The sequence below is a fragment of the Lactuca saligna genome, chromosome 2 (assembly GCF_052625555.1).
Source record: "Lactuca saligna cultivar CGN05327 chromosome 2, ASM5262555v1, whole genome shotgun sequence".
NCBI classification, from domain to species: Eukaryota; Viridiplantae; Streptophyta; class Magnoliopsida; order Asterales; family Asteraceae; genus Lactuca; species Lactuca saligna.
This window is the reverse complement of record NC_136418.1, coordinates 169,323,190-169,345,741: the sequence shown is the minus strand read 5'-3', so window position 1 is coordinate 169,345,741 and position 22,552 is coordinate 169,323,190. Positions and strand designations below refer to the sequence as shown.

General features: G+C 30.5%; 2 protein-coding genes and 1 long non-coding RNA gene across 3 annotated transcripts; all 3 read left to right on the top strand.

Annotated features, from left to right (window-relative positions):
* Nucleotides 1–7,386: 7,386 nt before the first annotated feature.
* LOC145029325 (uncharacterized) lies at nucleotides 7,387–8,006 on the top strand. Its single transcript, XR_013676471.1, has 3 exons — nucleotides 7,387–7,594; nucleotides 7,719–7,812; nucleotides 7,902–8,006. It is a non-coding gene; the product is annotated as an uncharacterized LOC145029325 (long non-coding RNA).
* A 362-nt stretch (nucleotides 8,007–8,368) lies between these two features.
* Nucleotides 8,369–18,653, top strand: LOC145030366 (uncharacterized). The gene is made up of 10 exons (XM_078978741.1): nucleotides 8,369–8,380; nucleotides 8,509–8,549; nucleotides 8,668–8,788; nucleotides 8,862–9,041; nucleotides 9,127–9,195; nucleotides 9,274–9,479; nucleotides 15,151–16,079; nucleotides 16,196–16,395; nucleotides 17,231–17,882; nucleotides 18,148–18,653. The coding sequence occupies exons 1-10, from the start codon at nucleotides 8,369–8,371 to the stop codon at nucleotides 18,651–18,653; spliced, it is 2,916 nt and encodes a 971-aa protein (XP_078834867.1).
* Nucleotides 18,654–18,691: 38 nt separating this feature from the next.
* LOC145030365 (uncharacterized) lies at nucleotides 18,692–20,842 on the top strand. The gene is made up of 2 exons (XM_078978740.1): nucleotides 18,692–19,478; nucleotides 20,802–20,842. Exons 1-2 carry the CDS (start codon nucleotides 18,692–18,694, stop codon nucleotides 20,840–20,842), a joined length of 828 nt encoding a protein of 275 aa, XP_078834866.1.
* The last annotated feature ends 1,710 nt before the right edge of the window (nucleotides 20,843–22,552 follow it).

Below are 22,552 nucleotides of genomic sequence, written 5' to 3'. Positions count from 1 at the left end.
TGACATTGATGATCCACCACATATCACTGACCCACCACCTGCTACCGATCCACTACTTGCTGATGATTCACCATCGGTCGCTAGGGGTGAGCATTGGACTGGTGGATTGGACCGGACCGGTGAACCGGACCTGACCGGACCGGACCGGTTTTTTGGACGCCCGGGCTGGTTCTCGGTTCTAAGATTTCTATCCGGTCCGGTCCGGTTTTTTTCCCGGTTCGGTCCGGTTTTAACCGGGTTTAGAACCGGTTGGACATGTAATCTGTGATGTTTTTTAAACACTCATAACTCATTCGTTTTAAGTCGGATTGACCTCCGGTCTTTTCCAACATTTAGTTTACAATTTGTAGATGAATTTAGAATACAATTTTGTTTATTTTGATATTATATTCATTGAGTTACAATCCTTCAAAGTAGAGCTATCAAAGCTGAAAAAATTCAGCTTTTCAGCAACATTTTGTAATTTGTGATATTTTTTAAACACCCATAACCCATTCGTTTTCAGTCGGATTGAACTTTGGTTTTTTCCAACATTTAGTTTAAAGTTTGTAGATGAATTTAGACTATAATTTTGTTTATTTTGGTATTGTATTCACTGAGTTACAATCTTTCAAAGTGTAGCTATCAAAGCTGAAAAAATTCAGCTTTTCAGCAAGATTTTGTAATCTGTGATGTTTTTTAGACACTCATAACTCATTCGTTTTAAGTCGGATTGACCCCCCGGTTTTTTCCAACATTTAGTTTACAGTTTGTAGATGAATTAAGACTATAATTTTGTTTATTTTGGTATCATATTCACTGAGTTACAATCCATCAAAGTAGAGCTATCAAAGCTGAAAATTTTCAGCTTTTCAGCAAGATATTATAGTATGTGACGTGTTTTAAACACCCATAATTCATTCGTTTTAAGTCGGATTGACCTCCGTTTTTTTCCAAAATTTATTTTATAGTTTTTAGATGAATTTATACTATAATTTTGTTTATTTTGGTATTATATTCACTGAGTTACAATCTTTCAAAGTAGAGCTATCAAAGCTGAAAAAATTCAGCTTTTAAATTAAAGATTAGATTATGAGTTTATGAAGTTTGTTAGTTTGATTGATTTTAAAGTTTAAAATATGATTTTTGTTGTTACGGTAATACTTTTTTATGTTTGTCTTAAAAATTTATAACTTTTTTTTGGTGAACTTAATTTATATGTTAGTTGTTTTTATTTGGAAAATTAATTTTTGCAAGTTATAATATTATATATCAATGTAGATTAGTTATGCATGAAACGGAAACGTATTAATTTTGCAAGTTATAATATTATACATCAATGTAGATTACTTATACTCTATGCAATTAAAGTTATGCCGGTCCAAACGGGTCCAAAAACCGGAAAACCCGAACCTGGACCCGGACCCAGACACGGACACTGACACGACTCATCCGGTCCGGTCCATGGTCCACAAAATTCTCCATAACCGGTCCGGTCCAAGAGTCGGCCCGGTCCGGTCCGGTCCAAATACTCACCCCTATCGGTTGCTGATCCACCACCTGCTGCAGATCATCAAGGTCCTCCTCCATCAAGGCCTTATCGTAATAAGAAGTCTACAAAGCTTCCTAAATTTGTCTATTCCTCTTACTCACCGGTGTTTGCCCCCTTTATTGCTAATGTACATCGTCTCTCTAAGCCAACATCCTACAAAGAGGTCGTTTCTGATCCCCTTTAGCAGACTGCTATGGATGAGGAACTTGCAGCTCTTTATCAGACTCATACATGAGATCTGGTTCCGCTTCCTCTCGGAAAGCACACGATTGGTTATCGTTTGGTATATAAAATCAAAACAAATTTTGATGGCTCCGTTGAGCGTTATAATGTCAGACTTGTTGCGAAAGGGTACACGCAAAATTATGGTATGGATTATGAGGAGACGTTTGCTCATGTTTCAAAAATGACAACTGTTGGCACCTTGATTGCAATTTCTTCCATTCGCCAATGGAAGATTTATCAGATGGATGTCAATAATGCTTTCTTGAATGGTGATCTTCATGAGGAAGTATACGTGTCTCCTCCCCTGGTATTGCTTACCAACCAGGTGAAGTTTGTCGACTTCGGAAGGTACTATATGGCCTCAAACAAGCCCCTCGTGCTTGGTTTGAGAAATTTTATACAGCGATTGCTTCGCTTGGTTTTCAACCAAGTAACCATGACTTGGATCTATTTATTCGATGTACGAATGCAATTCGGAATATTCTTTCCTTATATGTCGATTACATAATTATTACTGGTGATGATCATGATGGTATAGAGTCTTTAAAGCGTGATTTGGCTCATTGTTTTGCTATGAAAGACTTTGGTTTGCTAAGTTATTTCTTGGGGATTGAAGTTGCTCAGTCTCCAAAGGATTATCTTTTATCTCAAACAAAGTATATTTCAAATTTGTTTGGACGTGCACGACTCACTGATAATCGGACAGTTGATACGCCTATAGAGAGTAATGCAAAATACTCTCCAACCGATGGTGTCCCATTATCAGATCCAAGCCTTTATCGTACCATTTTAAGGAGTTTGGTTTAATTGGCTGTCACTAGACCGAATATTGCTCATGCAGTTCATGTGGTTAGCCAGTTTGTCATTGCTCCTACTATTGTTCATTGGGGAGTTGCTCTTTATATTTTGAGATATCTACATGGTACTCAATCCCGTATTCTTATGTTTCCATCAACATCCTCTCTTAAGTTGTGTGCCTATAGTGATGTAAATTGGGATAATGATATTTATAATCGTAAGTCCATTACTGGGTATTGTGTTTTTCTTGGAGGTTCATTGATATCATGGAAAAGCAAGAAACAAGATGTTGTTTCTCGATCTTTTATAGAATCGGAGTATCGAATCATGACTATTGCCACTTGTGAGATTGTTTGGTTGAGATGGATTTTTGCAGATATCGGCATTCACATATCTCAGCCTACCCCTTTGTATTATGACAACGAGAGTGCGATAATGATATATAAAAGCCTTTTTATTCTCGTTCTACCGAAATCAAATTTACAACCTTCGTTAATCGCCACGTCACCTGCATTCTAAACGACGCGACTGAAATCAACCTCGATTCACACCGGCTCATTTTCTCAGGTGTGTCGTATCTGGTTCCCCGTTTCCCCTTTTACCTCCTATACCATACAACCGCTCCTCATCTTGAAAAAATTTATGATCGCTTACCTTTTACTTGGTATCCCCTCCTTCCCCGACATTTATTTATCTGGTGCTATTTAGAGTAATATAACATAGTTCTTCGGATGCCACGTAACCCACCTTCCAAACGATGCCACTGGACATCAAAGTTGACTCCTGCCACCTCATTTTCAATTGTGCCGTATCGATGGACACTTTGACGTATCGATGGATCAACGAGGTATGTAATCGACTTTATTTTCGTTTCATCCCTATCAATTTCATTATTTTTTGTGTTTTCGTTTTCTATATTCGAGCCCTAGATTTCTCCTGCGGTCCTTCTGTTCTCGTCACCGTCTCCGTTAGTTCACAATTTGAATACGATGATTGTTGAATTGCATGTGTTTCCCTCTACACACATCCAATAACACGACTTCTCATATGCAAGGATATCTTGACATTAGTATGCAAAAGGTAATTTACTGTATGATTAAATGTTCTGATCTTTCTTCAACAGACTTGTTCTGGTATCACATGGATGGTGAAGAAAATATAAAAATCGAGAATGAAATATCAGCAACCCTTGAGCATATATGTCCCATAATTCAACATATGTTGTTAATTTCTTTTTATAACTATCATCAGGATCGGTATATCCTTCCTCGGTCTGGTTAGTGATCTTAATTTCTTTTTTTACAAGTTTAGATTCAAGGGATTTTAGGGCAATATGAAATCATTTATGGCAAATTGGCAATAGTATCTTAAGACTTGATACTAATGCCTTCTATGTGTTTGATGTATTGTTTCATAAAGAATTTTCTAATTTAAATATATAAAAACCAGGCCTTTGACCTTTTTCCATTTGGTTTGCAATATATGATTCAATAGTATAGTATTTTGTTTATTTATTCAGTTTGGTACATATTTGTCATTATAAGGCATAACATGGTTAGAAATTCTGAATTTGTCGCATGCGTATGACAGAACTTTTGTAAACAAATACTCTTAGTTGCATCTTGTTGCGGATTAAATGCACGAAACGCAATGTACTTTTATTATTTGTGTATTATATTAATGTTAATTGAATCAATTTTCTTGAAGGAGTCTTCATTAGTGTCATGCCATGTGGTAAGGCTAGATGTTTTTAGGAAATAAGAGTCTTATCTCGTGGTTGGATTTATTTGTTATGATTGATTATGGCTTAAAAATAGTAACTTCAAGGATATTTTTGTGTTATATGTGTCTTAATTTAACCAAATATTACACAGGGATAATAATAAAACATTTGAGTTGATATATATATATATATATATATATATATATATATATATATATATATATATATATATATATATATATATATATATATATATATAGAGCAATCCTGACTATGAATCATTCAGAATGCCATTTAACTTTTAACTGAGACAAGATAAATGAATCATGTGGACCCCAAATCAAAAACCAACTGCCATTTGAAATGATAATAATGTGGTCAACTTGTGGACGTCTTTAGAATGTTGTTTTTCTACTTAACCATAGTTGGTTACTATGTGTGCACAATGGTAACCTACTTTCTCAATTCCTTTTTCTCATATCATTAGAAAATAGATAAACAACTTTTTAATATGTTGTGAAGTTTAATTATTGTGAAGTTTACGGATTTATAATGTGCATTTTCATGTTTTTTCTTGTGGTGATGGTGTGATGAAAGAATTTGCTTTGAACTTGATTGATGGAAAAAAAAAAAACACTTTCTACAAAACTCGTAGTAATATAGGAAATCCAAAAGATATGTTCTTTTATTGTTGTATTTGTTATTTGTAAACAAAAATGATATATTATACTAATTAGACCTCTATCAAGTTATGGTATATTGTACAAGTTGGTATTTCTTTCGTATTTTTTTTTCTATTTTATGTTTTGGTTAGAATGTTTTTTTTGTAAATATAAGATGTTTTTAGATGATTATTAGACAAATGTTGCTCCACTTATTTAGATCGATGAAAAAACACAAACATTTTGGATATCCGAGTTGATTCCATATCCGTATCCATATCCAAAATTTTGGATACGGATTCGGACATTCGAGTCCACTATCCAAAAATTTTGATATCTAAATTTCCAGATATCGATTACATCTATCGGTGGATGTTGACATGTTAAGCAATTTCATTCAGTATCTGTATTACCCTCTTGGTGAATCAACAATCAACAGGACCTAGCAATATAGCTTATTGAAATATATGTTATATTACTAAATTTGTTTATGATATATTTATTGTTTAGCTTTGAACATTGCTTTGTTTTTTAACCAATATTATGAGGCCATCAATTTATAAGTTGTCAAATACTAAAATATGAAAAAAAGAAAAAAAATGTCGTAAGTATATAATTTTATTTTCTTTTTCATATTCATGTTTTTATATTGAAAACTCAATCATAAAAAGAAACATAACATACCAATACCTAAATTACCCTCTGTAGGATCGTGCTTAGCATGGGCCACAAACTTTTCTAGTATATATATATATATATATATATATATATATATATATATATATATATATATATATATATATATAATAGGGTAAAGTGAATATACCTAACAACCTTATATAAACTTAGGTACTTAAACTCATTAAACTTCGTAATTTTGTATTAAATTTTCTTGCAATCATCAAAGGTTCTTAAACTTCATCCCTAAACTTGATTTACTTCAAAAAAAAAAATTGGAAATTCACCATTATATTTCTCCTACATCATTTTATTTGTAGCGGTATTATATGAAGCCCATCATGCGGTATTCAATAGAAAGACGTGATGTAAAAGAAAAATATTTGTGAAAGTCCAAAGATTTTGGAAGTAATAAAGTTATGAGGTTGAAGTTTAAAAACTTTAGGTTATTACAATGTAAATATGATACAAGTCAATGTAGTATTATGGAGTTAGGTACCTAAGCTTATATAAAGTTGTTAGGTATATTCACTTACCCATATATATATATATATATATATATATATATATATATATATATATATATATATATATATATTAGATTTGTCGTAATCCTAATTCTAATAAATAAGTAGAACTCTGCCACGTGTCAATCTATAAGACCTCCAAAATAGAGTTTTCCCGCTCATTTTATTCATCTATATTTACGTAAATGCCATACAATCCAAATTCAATAATTCCGGAAAAATCTGCAAACAAATCCTTTCAAAATATTCAACCAAAAAATTTAAATGAATAAAAGATATAGAAATACATTGAAAAAATATGTTAATTAATATTCAGATTCGAAAAACCCGATTAATTTTGAAAGTTTGTTTATTTTGATTGCAAATTAAATCCCTAAAAATCTGCAATATTATTCTTTGCAAACGTAATCTTCTTGATTGTTATTGATTCATAAAAACTTTTCAAACGTAAATACCATTCATACGGTTCTTTTCTTTTTACCATTCTGCTCCATAGAAATTCTGCTCCATAGTAATCTTTGCAAAATTATTGTTCTTTATTCTTCTTGATTCTGCAACGCTTAAAAAATCAAATATCAGGTTAGTGTATTAAAATATCAGGATTACTAATATTTCTATGCTCTTAATGGTCTGATTTATCAGTTTCTATCATTTTTTCATTTTATTGGTGAAGTTTGTCTTCTTCTTTTTCCTAATTCTTCTTAATCATCTTCTTCTTCTACCTTTTTAGTTTATATGACGTAAATAGTGATGAAAATGATTACAAAATACGAAATTAGTAATAAAAATGAGAACTTTATTTTCTTTAAAAAAAACTGTTCTTCAAAGCTTTAACTATTACAATATGTTTTTTTTTTTGTTTTGCTGTTTCATTTACTTTGATTTGCTGTTAATTTAAAAGGTTGCTAATTTTCCTTACAATTCTATAATGATTAAATTTATTGCAGAAAATGGAAATAGGAAATAAGGTTTACCTAAATAACATTGACCAGATAGATGAAAAATCGCATATCAAGGTTCGGGTGCTTAAAATTTGGAACTTTGTCAGAAATAATAAAGTTTGTTCCATTGAAATGATCATCATGGATGAGGAGGTTTGTTGTATTTGATATATTTTTTATTCATCATTCAATATTAGACATGTTTCATGAACATAATAATTTTTAATTTTTTTTTAAACAGGGTACACAATACCAAGCTCGTGTCTTCAATCAAAATTTCTCCAGATTTCGTCATCTTTTAAAGGAAGATGAAAGTTATATAGTTATAAAACCCAATATGGCTGCTGTTACTAATGGTTTTAGTTATACAGGTCATAAACAGACCTTAACTTTGGATTGGAAAAGCATCCTAAAAAAATGTGATGATTTCTCGGGTCCGGTCAATGGATTTATGTTTGTTGACTTTAATTCTATCATAGAACAAACATGCCCAAAAGACACATTCTTTGGTTGGTCATAAAATATTAATAAAATCATTTTTTATCATTTGTTTTTTTGGTTATACATTTTATTATTTAAATATTACGAATTTAATCCTAAACTTTTATTTTTTTTGTGGTATCTGTTTTGTAGATGTTATTGGACATATCGTGTCATTTAGGCCTCTTGAAACTTCAAATCCAGTACCATCCAAGCATTATATAAAAGTCACTCTTAGCAACCTAGAGTGAGATTATATTGTATTATTTATTTATTATTTATTATCTTTAATTAATCACAAATTAATATTAATATACTATTTTATGGTTTATTTAGTTTTGTACATCTGAAGGTTACTATTTTTGGAAGTCAAGCATATCAAATTTCAGAATACCTAAAAAATAACCCGACTGTTAATTTTGTTGTTATCGTGATGCAGTTTTTGAAGCTAAACATTTGGAATGGTTTGTATTCAGTCTTTATATATAGATGTTTATAATTACTGTTTTATATAAATTTTAATAATTAGATATACATTTTTTATAGGTCTCGGTGAAGCTAAAAGTCATTTTGAAGTAACGAAATTGTTCATAAATTCTGACATTTATGAAATAAATGAGTTTAAAAATAAGTTAGTTTCCAATTGTTTTTTATTTTTTTATAATGTATTTTAACTTAAAAAAAACACAAAACCTAATATTCATGAATCTAAATTAAACATTACAGGTTGAAATGTCATGACAATTTCGGTATAACTGAAAAAAGCATAACTACACTTCAAAGCTACTCTTCTTCATATACAGATGACTTTAAGGGCAATTTTCCATTAAAAACAATCTGTGAGATCACCGAACCAATTAAGGTATATTGCATTATTTTATATGTTTTACATTTTATTTTTGCATAATTTATTTTAATAATTTTTACATTTTATATGATACAGGAAATGAAGTTTTTATTAGTTGCTTCCATTGTTAATATAAGGTAGAATCTACCATGGTATTATGAAGCATGCAAAAAATGTGGAAAAAAAATTATCCCTGTTCCCAAAACCAATCATTCCAAACAACACTAACAATGACATAATTATTTTTTGTTTTAGGTATATAATTCCAATTAACGTACAAGATTGTACTGGAACCATTGGATTGACTCTTTTTGATAGGGAAGCAAGGAGGTTGTTAAATATAAGTGCCTACGAGTTGAAAAAGATACATGATGCGGTATATTATTCATACCTTTAAAATCAGAAAACATTTACTTAATTTTTTTAATTTATTAAAATATATCTTACAGGCCGGAGACAGTGATGCCCTATTTCCAATGCAACTTAATGTGTTGAAAAACCGCAAGTTTGGTTTTGTTGTAGATATTACAGAATACAATGTCAACAACTATAATAACATCTACACAGTTCTCAGAGTTACAGAAGATATGTCCATTGTTTGTGAATTGGAAAGTAAAATAGAACTTATGGTATGTAATTTTTTATTGTTGAAAATTTACAATTCTTTAATGTTAAAGTACATAACGATTAACATATTTCCATTTTATTTTTTAGAGTAATCAATCTGTCTCCTTAAATCAAGTTGCTTTGGAATCTGATGATGTTGTACAGCCTGTTCAAAAGGTTTTTCATTTTATTTTATAAACTTTTAATTATATTAGTTATTTTTTTAGGAATCAAACATTTTTTTTTTTAAATTAGGATGTGATCTCACAAACAGACGAAAGTTTTACACCCTCAACAGTTGATAAGTCAACCGCAACAAGTCCTTGCAAAATATCAGGTGATTTGAAGCGCAACCTCCAAGAAATTTATGATGTTGATTCTGGATATGATTTAAGTTCAACTAAGGCTAAAAGAAAGTCAACCGCAGAGGAAACTCCACTCTTGATTCCAAAAATTGAAAAGTGAGTTTCTATCGGTTATAAGACACATTTAATATATTTTGATCATTTGTTTTGGTTATAAAGATATTTTAATTGCTTGGTATGATTTTTATTTTGGGGTATTTAGGATGTCAAATATTATTGGTTTTGAATATTTTTGGATACTTTTATTGTTTTAAATTGGACAAGTTAGTTGATTTTGGTTATAACTCAAATAAAATATATTGCCCCTAACTTGATAAGTATTTCATATATCGCAATTAACAATTAAGACAAATCAATCAATCAATCAATTTGTATAATAAAAATGCAAAATTCTTAGCTTTCTTCCCCAATTCGCATTCTACTGTAAAATTCGCATTCTTAATTCACCCTCTTTCTTCGCATGTTCCAGTCATTTTTTTTTAGTTCATTCGCATTTGATTTGTTTGTCTCACCAAATGCGAAATGAATATTAACCATAATCACCTTCGCATCTTTAACCCCAATCCATACAACCTCATATGCGAAACCCAATTTTGATTTGTATTACCAAATGCAAACATTTTTGCTTTTACACGTGAACTGCATTTGACTCCAATATTGAACAAATCACATTTCACAGTCCTTCTTGACTTCGCATTTTTCTTCACGAATCGTCCCTCAATCAATAACCCAATTAACCCAATTGCGAATCCAAAATCAAAACTTATCTGTTTTCATATGCGAACCCAACTGATTGGCTTTTCAAAATCAAATTCGCAACTCCAAATCGTTCGATTATTCGCCCCAATTCCAAAATCAAATAACAGATCCTTCGTATGATTCATTTAATAACCAAGGCTTCTTTTACTTCAAAATGACCATATTGCCCCTAACTTGATAAGTATTTCATATATCGCAATTAACAATTAAGACAAATCAATCAATCAATCAATTTGTATAATAAAAATGCGAAATTCTTAGCTTTCTTCCCCAATTCGCATTCTACTGTAAAATTCACATTCTTCATTCACCCTCTTTCTTCGCATGTTCCAGTCATTTTTTTTTTAGTTCATTCGCATTTGAGTTGTTTGTCTCACCAAATACGAAATGAATATTAACCATAATCACCTTCGCATCTTTAACCCCAATCCATACAACCTCATATGCGAAACCCAATTTTGATTTGTATTACCAAATGCAAACATTTTTGCTTTTACACGTGAACTGCATTTGACTCCAATATTGAACAAATCACATTTCACAGTCCTTCTTGACTTCGCATTTTTCTTCACGAATCTGTTCAAAAGGTTTTTCATTTTATTTTATAAACTTTTAATTATATTTGCTTGTAAAATTTTTTTAAATTTTTTCTTAATATTTTAAATTTTTGGCCGATATTGCATATGTGGTTATTATTGTTCAAATGTAAAAGCTATCTTGAGCTTGATACTTTGATACTTTTACAGGTGAAATTATATTGTGATTGAGGGTGCTTAATTTGTACTTTATTTAATTTGTATTAAAAAAAAATGAAAACTTTGTTGGTATTCTTCTTAAAGTAAAAAATAACTACTCAATAGTCAATACTACAACATTTTACTTTCATTGGTTTCCCTTTAACCAGTAAAAATCATTATTATGTAATTTTTTAGAATGGAACATTCCCTTTAACGGCTGTTTACTTAATAATTTTTTTCATCATATTGATGAATCCTACTTTTTTTTCATTTGTTACCATTTAAATCTTATGGTTATACCATTGTACTTTAAAATGTTTTTTGGTTTAATATTAATGGAACATTCCTTTAATGACAATGTACTTTCATTGGTTTCTATGTAACCTCTAAATATCATAAACTAGAGGGGGAGCCCCCGCGATGCGGAGGTCGGATGAAACCTTTTTGGTTTGTTGTTTTCTCTATGTTGAGGAGATAAAACAGATGCAAATGTGAATACATACATAATTGGTTTTTCTTATCTATATTTATGTTGAAGAGACTTGCTAATGTGACAAAATTATCACTTTATGTTGAAAAGCAAAAGGTACGGTTTAGTACCTGACATAGAATAGACAATTTCCAGGAGAATAAAACTTCATAAACGTGCTTGACATGTGGTTTATTCTGTGTTTGCATTACGTTTTATATATGGAATGACAAAATAGACCTAAACGATAGATTATATTTTGTAAAGGTGAATACAAGGCTTAACCATGCATCTGTTCATAAGCATAGTATCAAAAGAGAAAACGATTTAAAGAGACCATGTATAATAAGATGACAAAAGAGTTGGAGATTTTTTTGTTTTGTATCACTCCATATATGTATAATAAAAATGCGAAATTAAGACAAATCAATCAATCAATCAATTTGTATAATAAAAATGCGAAATTCTTAGCTTTCTTCCCCAATTCGCATTCTACTGTAAAATTCGCATTCTTCATTCACCCTCTTTCTTCGCATGTTCCAGTCATTTTTTTTTAGTTCATTCGCATTTGAGTTGTTTGTCTCACCAAATGCGAAATGAATATTAACCATAATCACCTTCGCATCTTTAACCCCAATCCATACAACCTCATATGCGAAACCCAATTTTGATTTGTATTACCAAATGCGAACATTTTTGCTTTTACACGTGAACTGCATTTGACTCCAATATTGAACAAATCACATTTCACAGTCCTTCTGGACTTCGCATTTTTCTTCACGAATCGTCCCTCAATCAATAACCCAATTAACCCAATTGCGAATCCAAAATCAAAATTTATCTGTTTTCATATGCGAACCCAACTGATTGGCTTTTCAAAATCAAATTCGCAACTCCAAATCGTTCGATTATTCGCCCCAATTCCAAAATCAAATAACAGATCCTTCGTATGATTCATTTAATAACCAAGGCTTCTTTTACTTCAAAATGACCATATTGCCCCTAACTTGATAAGTATTTCATATATCGCAATTAACAATTAAGACAAATCAATCAATCAATCAATTTGTATAATAAAAATGCGAAATTCTTAGCTTTCTTCCCCAATTCGCATTCTACTGTAAAATTCACATTCTTCATTCACCCTCTTTCTTCGCATGTTCCAGTCATTTTTTTTTAGTTCATTCGCATTTGAGTTGTTTGTCTCACCAAATACGAAATGAATATTAACCATAATCACCTTCGCATCTTTAACCCCAATCCATACAACCTCATATGCGAAACCCAATTTTGATTTGTATTACCAAATGCGAACATTTTTGCTTTTACACGTGAACTGCATTTGACTCCAATAATGAATATTAACCATAATCACCTTCGCATCTTTATGTTGATTATTTTAAACATGGAACATTTATGTCTATTATTTAGAATAACTATTATTTTTGTCACGATAAATATGTTATTTTTAATAAATAATCAATAACCAATTGTAAACAAAATTTATATCTTTGATTCTCTAAAATTAATTCATACATTTTTGTAATGGTTGCAGCATATTTACTTATCTTCTGTAAATAACCTATATTCAACCAACTATTTCCTAATATTCTATACTCCTTTTTTAGATGAAATTTGAATATTAAACTAATTTTTAGTTGTAATCTTTTAAATTCCAAAAAATCAGGAAGAAAATTATATCTAATAAAGATCCAACAACAATAAAATCATATAATCGTAATCTTTTTCCAATATTCAAGCATATAACTTTACCTCAAAACGTGAAATCCAAAATTTTGAAACACCTCATTCGTCTTCTTAATGTTCAATTGTTTCTGCGATTTTTTTTCATTAAGCTTACATCAAACTGCTTCATTAAAGTTGTAATCCTCATTCCAGTTCTACCTGCAAGATTTCCATATCCATATGTCAGGTTAGTATTATCAGTTTAGATCACTTTGTTTTCTCTATGAATTTATGGTTGAAATTTACAACAATAATCAATATGCTGGAATAGATGTTTTTCTAATTGTAAAAAAATAATCTTGAATAGATACATAAGATCAATAAGCAATTTATAATCATCACGATTATCGTGTATCACACAATTTTACCTTCATTGATTCCATGGAGATCTAGGGTTTTAACCCCTGATATCATCCGAACCCATGATTGGTTGAAATTGGGGAAACAGTAGATTTAAATCGAATAAACCCTAGGTTGGAAATGAGGATGATGAGTCATGATGCTAACATTTTAATAAACAAATTAATAAAGGTAACTTTTTAAATACATTTACTTTATTATCATTATTTATTTAATTCTAACTAACTTCAATTGTATTATATAAACATATTATGTACATAATTTCACATTTCATTTCCTAACCTATGTCTTCTTATGCAGAAAACAACAATAACATGTACCACATGCAGGCCAAAGAGAAAAGAAGACAAAGAAAAATATATTTGGAAAATAAAAGATCGAAGAAAATAAAAACAATATCAAACGTTCCAAGTATATCATTACAGCATCTCTTCAAAAAAACCATTAACTATAACCGTATTAGTATTTTATATTCCATCTTTTACTGTTATATAGTTGAATACATATATTTACAAGTTTTATAAGTTATTTCTATTTGCAGATCAATCAACCAACATTGTTCGTCAAACTCAAAATGTCAATTCATTTACAACACCTGCAAAGCATAACACAACCATATAATACTGTCCTTCCTTTACAGATGTTAGAACTCCATTTTCTAACATTACAAATGTTATAAATCCGTTATCTAACATTACGAATGGTAATTATTTATGGTTTTTAAAATATACTATTATCCATTATGTAAATATTTATTTATTTAGTTAACTATTTTATTTTTATTTTATTCAGATAACATTGGTTTCGATAAATATATCACTTCCAAGTTAGCAAAGAAAAGACAGTACCATGTACTTTCAAATGATATGACATCAAAAAATGCATCTACAGTAACAACTTCTTCATCATCAATCAAGTTAAATCCAGGATGTCATAAATTAAAAACGAAGACAAGACATTTATCCCCTATCCCATTGATTGATTTGACAGAAGATGTATAAAATATACATCAAGTGAACAATGAAAATCGTATAGTTGGTATCTCAAATGGTAATGAAAAAATAAAATCCATTTTACATTTCAGATACTATGTTCTATATTATTATAAAATTCATTGATATTTTATTCAACGCTTTTATTTTACAAAATATTTGGATCATGGTGATCAAGATGTTGTATGTCAAACATGTCGTGCAAAGTTATGGAGAAATGAATCCATTAGAGGAAAAGAAAATGGGAACACAGATTATTCATTATGTTGTGGTTACGGCAAAGTTCAACTTCCAGACTTAAAGAATGCACCCCCTACTTATGAAAGAATGTTTCGAAATATGGATTCAAAAAGCAAACACTTCATGAAAAACATTCGATGTTACAATTCAATGTTTTCTTTCACGTCGATGGGTGGTAAAATTGACTCTTGAATCAATAGAGGAAACGCTCCTTACATTTTCAGATTGGGTGGTCAAAATTATCATAGTATTGGAAGTCTTTTGCCAGCAAAAGGATCGGAACCAAAATTCTCTCAGTTATACATTTATGACACTGACAACGAAATTACAAATAGACAAAGATGTTTTCGGTATTTTCTCAAACTTCTTATTCATAATCTATTATATATATATATATATATATATATATATATATATATATATGTATATATTACTAATATTATGTATAAATTTATTTATTTTAGTGGTGAAAAAGATCAATCAACATCAACTGATAGTGATATTGTTAAAGATATTAAGGTGATGTTGGATTCAAATAATGTCTTGGTTAGATCTTATAGAATGGTAAGAGATACTTCTCAAAAAAATCCAGAAGTTGATATGAAATTACGACTTATCGGGAGAAGGGAGCAAGATGGAAGAACATATAACCTACCGACTGGTTCTGAGGTTGCTGCTTTAATAATTGGTGACATTTCGGATTCAATCGAAAAGAGGGATATCGTCGTTCAAACAAAAAATGGTTGTCTACAACGTATCAGTGAATTGCATCCTTCGTACCTTCCTCTCCAATATCCATTGCTATTTCCATATGGGGATGATGGTTATAGTGTTGACATTCTTCATAGAGGTGTGTCATTTATGACTAACAGCAAGCGTGCGAAATGTACAATGAGAGAATATTTCGCTTATAGGATTCAAGACAGAGATCATTCGTTCTCTCTCATACTTAATTCAAGAAGGTTGTTTCAACAATTTCTGGTAGATGCCTATACTATGATGGAAACGGAGAGAATGTACTACATACGTAGGCAACAACATGTTCTTAGATGTGATTCTTATGAAAATTTACGTAACCAAAAAGCTCAAGGAACGACTAATATCTCGAATGTCGGCCAACGTGTCATATTACCTTCATCCTTTACCGGAGGTGCACGCTATATGCTGCAAAACTATTTGGATGCCATGTCACTATGTAAATGGTTTGGATATCCTGATTTCTTCATAACCTTTACGTGTAATCCCAAATGGCCTGAGATTAAAAGGTTTCTTAAGGATACTTCACTTCAACCAGAAGACAGACCTGATATACTATGTAGGTTGTTTAAGATCAAGCTTGATGCATTCATTAAAGACTTAAGGGAGAATCAAATTTTCGGCAAAGTTCAAGCATGTAATTAAAACTATATTTTTAATTTTTTTATAAAACATTGATCTTATTATTATATTTTAAATATGTTTTGATATCTAATCACATTCTCTTTTATTTTTTGTCAAATTCTTTTACAGATGTTTATACCATTGAACTTCAAAAAAGAGGTTTGCCGCATAGTCATATATGTCTATTCATGCATTCTGACAACAAGCTACCAACTGTTGAACTTATCGATCCAATAATTTCAGCAGAGATACCAGACAGAATTGAAGATCCTGAATTGTATTCACTTGTAAATGAGTTTATGATTCATGGTAGGGATGAGCGTAGGCGGGTACCCGCCTCATTTGGCGAGAACCGGAACCGGAACCGGAACCGGCGGTTCCTAGAAAGTTAGAACCGGAATCGAAACCGGTCTAGGCAGTTCTTCAATTTTTGGAACCAGTCCCGGAACTGGCGGTTCCGGTTCCGGGAGCGGGTAACCCGGTTACATCAAATTTATTAAAAAATTTCAATAAAACTATAATTTATTTCGGTCGGAATCGAATAAATTCTGAACAAAAACGGACAAAATCGGATCAATATTTTCTAAATCGGTCAAAATAGCGCACACATATATTCATACTAGATACCAATATATAAATATATATATATATATATATATATATATATATATATATATATATATATATATATATATATATATATATATATATATATATACCGGTTCCGGCGGTTACCCAGCGGGTAGCGGTTCCTAAAAAACGAGAACCGGAACCGGAACCACTTAAGGCGGTTCCGTAACTTTAGGAACCGGAACCGGAACCGCTTAAGGCGGTTCCAGTTTCGGAACCGGCAGTTCCAAGGTGGTTCCGGTTCCGAAAGCAGGTACACGGTTCCGATGCTGATCCCTAATTCATGGTCCATGTGGAGCTGAAAATATGAATTGTCCATGCATGGTGGATAAAAAGTGCTCTAAAAACTTTCCAAAACAATTCATTAATCATTCGTCTATTGATCAGAATGGTTTTCCGTTATATAGGCGAAGAAACGATGGTCATTTTGTAGAAAAATCAGGTGTAAGGTTGGATAATAGAAATGTTGTTCCATACAACAAATATCTATTGAAAAGATATCAGGCACATATTAATATTGAATGGTGCAATCAGGGATCTTCTATAAAGTATTTGTTTAAATACATAAATAAGGGTCCTGATAGAGCTACAGTTGCTGTTGTACCAACCAACAATGAATGTGAAAATAATGATGCGGTCGATGAAATAGCTGAATATTACGATTGTAGATATTTATCAGCATGTGAAGCATCATGGCGAATTTTTAGATATGATGTTCATTGCAGATATCCTTCTGTTGTTAGACTACCTTTTCATCTTCCTAATCAACAACAGATTGTATATGGCGAAGATGATGATATTGATGATGTTCTTGACAAACCTTCTGTTGCCGCTTCAAAGTTCACAGCTTGGATGGAGTGTAATGCAATCGACATTGAAGCACGAAAACTCACATATGTTGAATTCCCTACAAAGTTTGTTTGGATATTAAATGGTCGGTTTTGGAAGCGAAGGAAAGTAGGAAAAGCCATCGGTAGAATTCATTCAGTTTCACCTAAACTAGGTGAAGCATATTTCTTAAGGATTCTTTTAAATAAAGTAAAAGGACCAACATCATTTGATGAAATTCGCACGGTAAATGGAGAAACACATTCTTCTTTTAGAGATGCCTGTTATGCACTCGGGCTATTAGATGATGACAAGGAATACATTGATGCAATTAAAGAAGCAAGTCGTTCTGGATCTGGTTTTTATCTACGCTTTTTATTTGCTACATTGTTGATGTGTAATAGTATGTCTAAACCAGAGATCGTTTGGGAAAATACATGGGAATATTTGGCAGATGGAATTCTATATAGCTAACGACGAAGATTTAAGTCAGCAGGTATTACATTTTTTCTTATTTTTTAAAATTAATTTATTTTTATTTTTCAACACTCATTAAATAATTAGTAATGAAATTATTAAATATCAACCACGTATTTTATTAATTATTTAATATTTTCGTGCAGAATTGTCTCTCGGAGTAGATGAACTTAAGAACTTAACTTTGTTCGAAATACAACAAATTTTACTTCGAAACAACTCTACTCTCAAAAACTTCAAAAACATGCCATACCCAGATGTTGAATCCGTTTCTTCTTCAAACAATCGACTTATCACCGAGGAACTAGATTACGACATTCCCGTGATAAAGAATGGCTATGATCGTATGTTTCTTGCATTAACAAATGAGCAACGGAACATTTTCCTAAACATCAAGAGTGCTATTCAACAAAATAAAGGAGGTGTCTTCTTTGTTTACGGGTATGGTGGAACGGGTAAAACTTTTTTATGGAAAACAATATCTGCAGCAATTAGATCTGAAGGAAATATTGTATTAAATGTTGCTTCAAGTGGTATTGCTTCCTTATTATTGCCCGGTGGTAGAACAGCACACTCTCGATTTATAATTCCATTTGAGCTTACAGAGGATTCTTTTTGTAACATAAATCCAGATGGTGAGTTGGCAGCTTAATAAGGAAAACCTCTTTGATAATTTGGGATGAAGCACCTATGGTCCATAAGCATGCATTTGAAGCTTTAGATCGAACTTTGAAGGATTTATTAAGGTGCGTAAATTCAACCATCTCAAATATTCCATTTGGAGGGAAAGTTATTGTCTTTGGAGGAGATTTTAGACAAATTCTACCTGTTGTGTCGGGTGGCAGTAGACAGAACATTGTAAATGCTTCTTTGAGTTCTTCATATTTATGGGAACATTGCAAAGTCCATAGATTAACAAAAAACATGAGGCTAACTGTTGGAAGGGATCAATCAGATATAGGAAAAATAAGAGATTTTGCAAATTGGTTGTTGGATATAGGAGAAGGAAAACTTGGTGGTCCGAACGACGGTGAAACGATTATCGATATTCCGGATGATATTCTCATTAATGATTCACATGATCCTATAGGTTCCTTAATTGAGTTCGTATATCCTTCAATTTTAGAGTACTATAGCGATATAAATTATTTCCAAGAAAGAGCGATACTTGCTCCAAAAAATGAAGTTGTCCAGGAAATAAACGACCGTTTACTTAAGAAGTTTCCAGGAGATCAAGTTGAATATTTAAGTTCAGACTGCATATGTGAATCCGAATTTCTCCATGATCAATTTGATGCAAATCTATACTCTCCTGATGTATTAAATGGACTCAGAGTATCCGGTTTACCAAATCATAAATTAGTTTTAAAAATTGGTGTTCCAGTAATGTTACTGAGAAATATTGATCAGAAAAACGGCTTATGTAATGGCACAAGACTACAGGTGTTATCATTGGGCAAACGTGTTATTGAGGCACGTATAATAACTGGAACTAATATTGGAAATCGGACTTTTATTCCAAGAATGTCTTTAACTCCATCAGAAAAAAAGATTCCCTTCAAATTCACAAGAAGACAGTTTCCTTTGGCTGTATGTTTTGCAATGACTATTAACAAAAGTCAAGGACAATCGTTGTCAAAGGTTGGTATGTTTCTGAAAGATCCAGTTTTTTCACATGGACAATTGTATGTTGCCTTATCTAGAGTTCAGAGTAGAGAGGGATTAAAATTATTAATTTTAGATAAAGATAGCAAACTCACAAATAAAACTTCCAATGTTGTTTATAAGGAAGTTTTTCGAAATTTGTAGCCAACTTTTTTGTAACGTCGTTTTATTCAATTTTAGGAAATCACACTTAATCCATCATATTACTGTATTTTTTTATAATTACGTATTGTTGTATTTTATGTTAATTTCATTACACACATTGGTATTGTATCATCTGTATATGTCCAATTAGAATGATGAATAAAAAAAAATAGTTTTCAAAAATCTTCATTCCTAATTAAATATTTCCCATTTAGTTAGTAATTAAATAATTACCAATAAAAAAATTTATTTAAATATTCAATATTACAATTTATAAGTTATCAGAATTATTAATATAATATTTTATTAAATAATTAATTTTTAAATTCAATTCAAAAACAGCACCCGTGGTTTCACGGGTTTTAACCTAGGAATAATAATAAAAAACTACCGACATGGAATATAATCACCCCTACATACAAAATTGAGGTCATTCAAGTTACAATCATCCTAGACGTGATTCAATAGCCAACCCCAATTCCGGGATGAAATGAATTTATTTATCAGCTTAACTTTCACTACAGTCAACACCAATAATATGTTTTGATATTAACGTTGTGCAATCAACGGTGTGGATGCCTTCCACTTATGGAGATTAAAAACTTGAATGACCTCAATAATACATGTGTGTGTTTAGAATTGATTTTCATTGTTGGAACAAATCCTTGGTGTTCGAGGAGTTAGAATGTTATATTATTAAAAAAAAAGGTTATTTTAATTTAGTTTAGTTTTGACCTAGATTTTTAAACAACCAAAGGTTTAGGAAAGTCATTATTGGAACACTCATTGAATAATCTTTTGGAACAAATATACTAATAGAAAAATGCAATGTTGACCCTAATCATTATCCAATAACATTGTTTAATTATTAAATGCGAAACGACTTTTAATAAGTTAAAGTTATAATTGTTGTGTTGATCTATATATTGGACTCTTGAAAGGACTTCTAACAATATTTGATTCTAATTTTCTCTTTATTTCTTAAAAACAGCTTTTAACACTAGTGACGCAATGATTAACTACCGAAAATAGGAAAAAAATAAAATACATTTAATATTACTTATGCCCCTTTATTTATATATTATTTTCTATTTTCCTCCTTTTAACTTTACAAACATATACAACATATCATCTTTTATTAATTTTATTTTTGAATATATTTATTTTGTATTATTTTTAATATAAATAATCTATCTCACATATAAACAAATTCGACATGTATGAAACTTCATTAGTTATATTGCTTTCTATTATTTTTGAACATTAAGTATCATTATTTTGATCTTTATATATATATATATATATATATATATATATATATATATATATATATATATATATATATATATATATATATATATATATAAGTTTTGAAATAAAATAATAATGTATTAACATTAAATAAAAGCATTTCTTCTTTAACATATGAGTTTATGACTATTTTTTTAATCATGTGTTTATTTAATCTTTTATATTGTTATATCAAACAATGAAATTGTTAAATCAAATTTGTTGATGAAGTGAACTGATATTTTCAAATATTACATTTATAACTCTTTTTATTCACCAAATATTGGGCATTAACACACCTAAATTCTTCGTAGGGGCATAGCCACACAAAATTATTGTTGTCGTTTGTTTTTATCGTGGATAAGGTAAAAAAAATATTGATGAAAATTTATTTTAAATTTTATTTTTTATAATACTATTTATATATTATTATATTACAAAAATAAAATTATTATTGTTTTTTATCTTAATAAAAAATAAGTTTAAAATTATTAATATTAATAAGTTAGCAATAAAAATATAATTATTAAATAATAAATTTTTATTGATTTTGTTATAATGAAATAATGATAAAAGTTAGTCAAAATAATAATTATATTGTAATCATAACCTAAAAAGTAATGAAAATGATAATTATATAATCATCATTCACCTAAAAAGTAAATTCAATGATATAAAATGATGTTGTAAGTTGATGTGTACAAAGTAGAACACTTAAAAATTTTAAAATCATAATGGATCTCGGATTTGAATTTCACAAATATTCAACTGTGAATATATACTTCAAATGTTATTTATAAAAGGAAAACTAAATCAATTGGAGTTCATAACAAATTTGATAATAATTTATGATAAATGGCCTTTTGATAATTGTTAATCAAAGTTTTGTCATAATTATGATATTTCTTAAACAACTTAAAATTAGAGAAATTCCATATTTTGTAAAAAACAATTTCTTTATCCATTAAAAGAAAGAAAAGCCCCACGTGAACCATTGCCTTTAATGTATCATTGGCCCAAAACTCTTTTCATCAAAATGCTCGGCTGTCGTAACTTCCCATGTTACGTGGATATAACGATCGCCACGTGTTAACATCCATTCATTTTTATAATGCAAAACAGCACAACCGGGCCCACGTGTCCGCTCATTATCAACCACAAAAATACAGCTAACCATTTAGATCTTGTTAATCCAACGGCCACAAAGAGTTCGACTTTGCCAGGTGGTCCCCACTCCCTAAACTGGTGGCTAAGAAGGGCGCACACATTGCATGCTGTGGGACCGCTTTGAACATTCAATATTTGCAAAAAAACGCCAGTTTTCTAATTCTTCGCGGTGATATCCTCGTAGACCAGAAAGGTCGTTTGTGTCGCCTCAAACCCTCAAAGAAGTGAAACATGAGCGTTAGTTACAGTAAGCCCCTCCTATTTTAAAGTATTTACAAATGAAAC

Coding starts and splice junctions, on each gene's coding strand:
- LOC145030366 (XM_078978741.1), top strand. Junction 9,042..9,126: donor AAAGTAAAATAGAACTTATG/GTATGTAATTTT, acceptor TTTATTTTTTAG/AGTAATCAATCTGTCTCCTT. Junction 16,396..17,230: donor GTAGGGATGAGCGTAGGCGG/GTACCCGCCTCA, acceptor TGGTGCAATCAG/GGATCTTCTATAAAGTATTT.
- LOC145030365 (XM_078978740.1), top strand. CDS start 18,692: ATGGTCCATAAGCATGCATTTGAAGCTTTAGATCGAACTTTGAAGGAT. Junction 19,479..20,801: donor CAAACGTGTTATTGAGGCAC/GTATAATAACTG, acceptor TCTTAAAAACAG/CTTTTAACACTAGTGACGCA.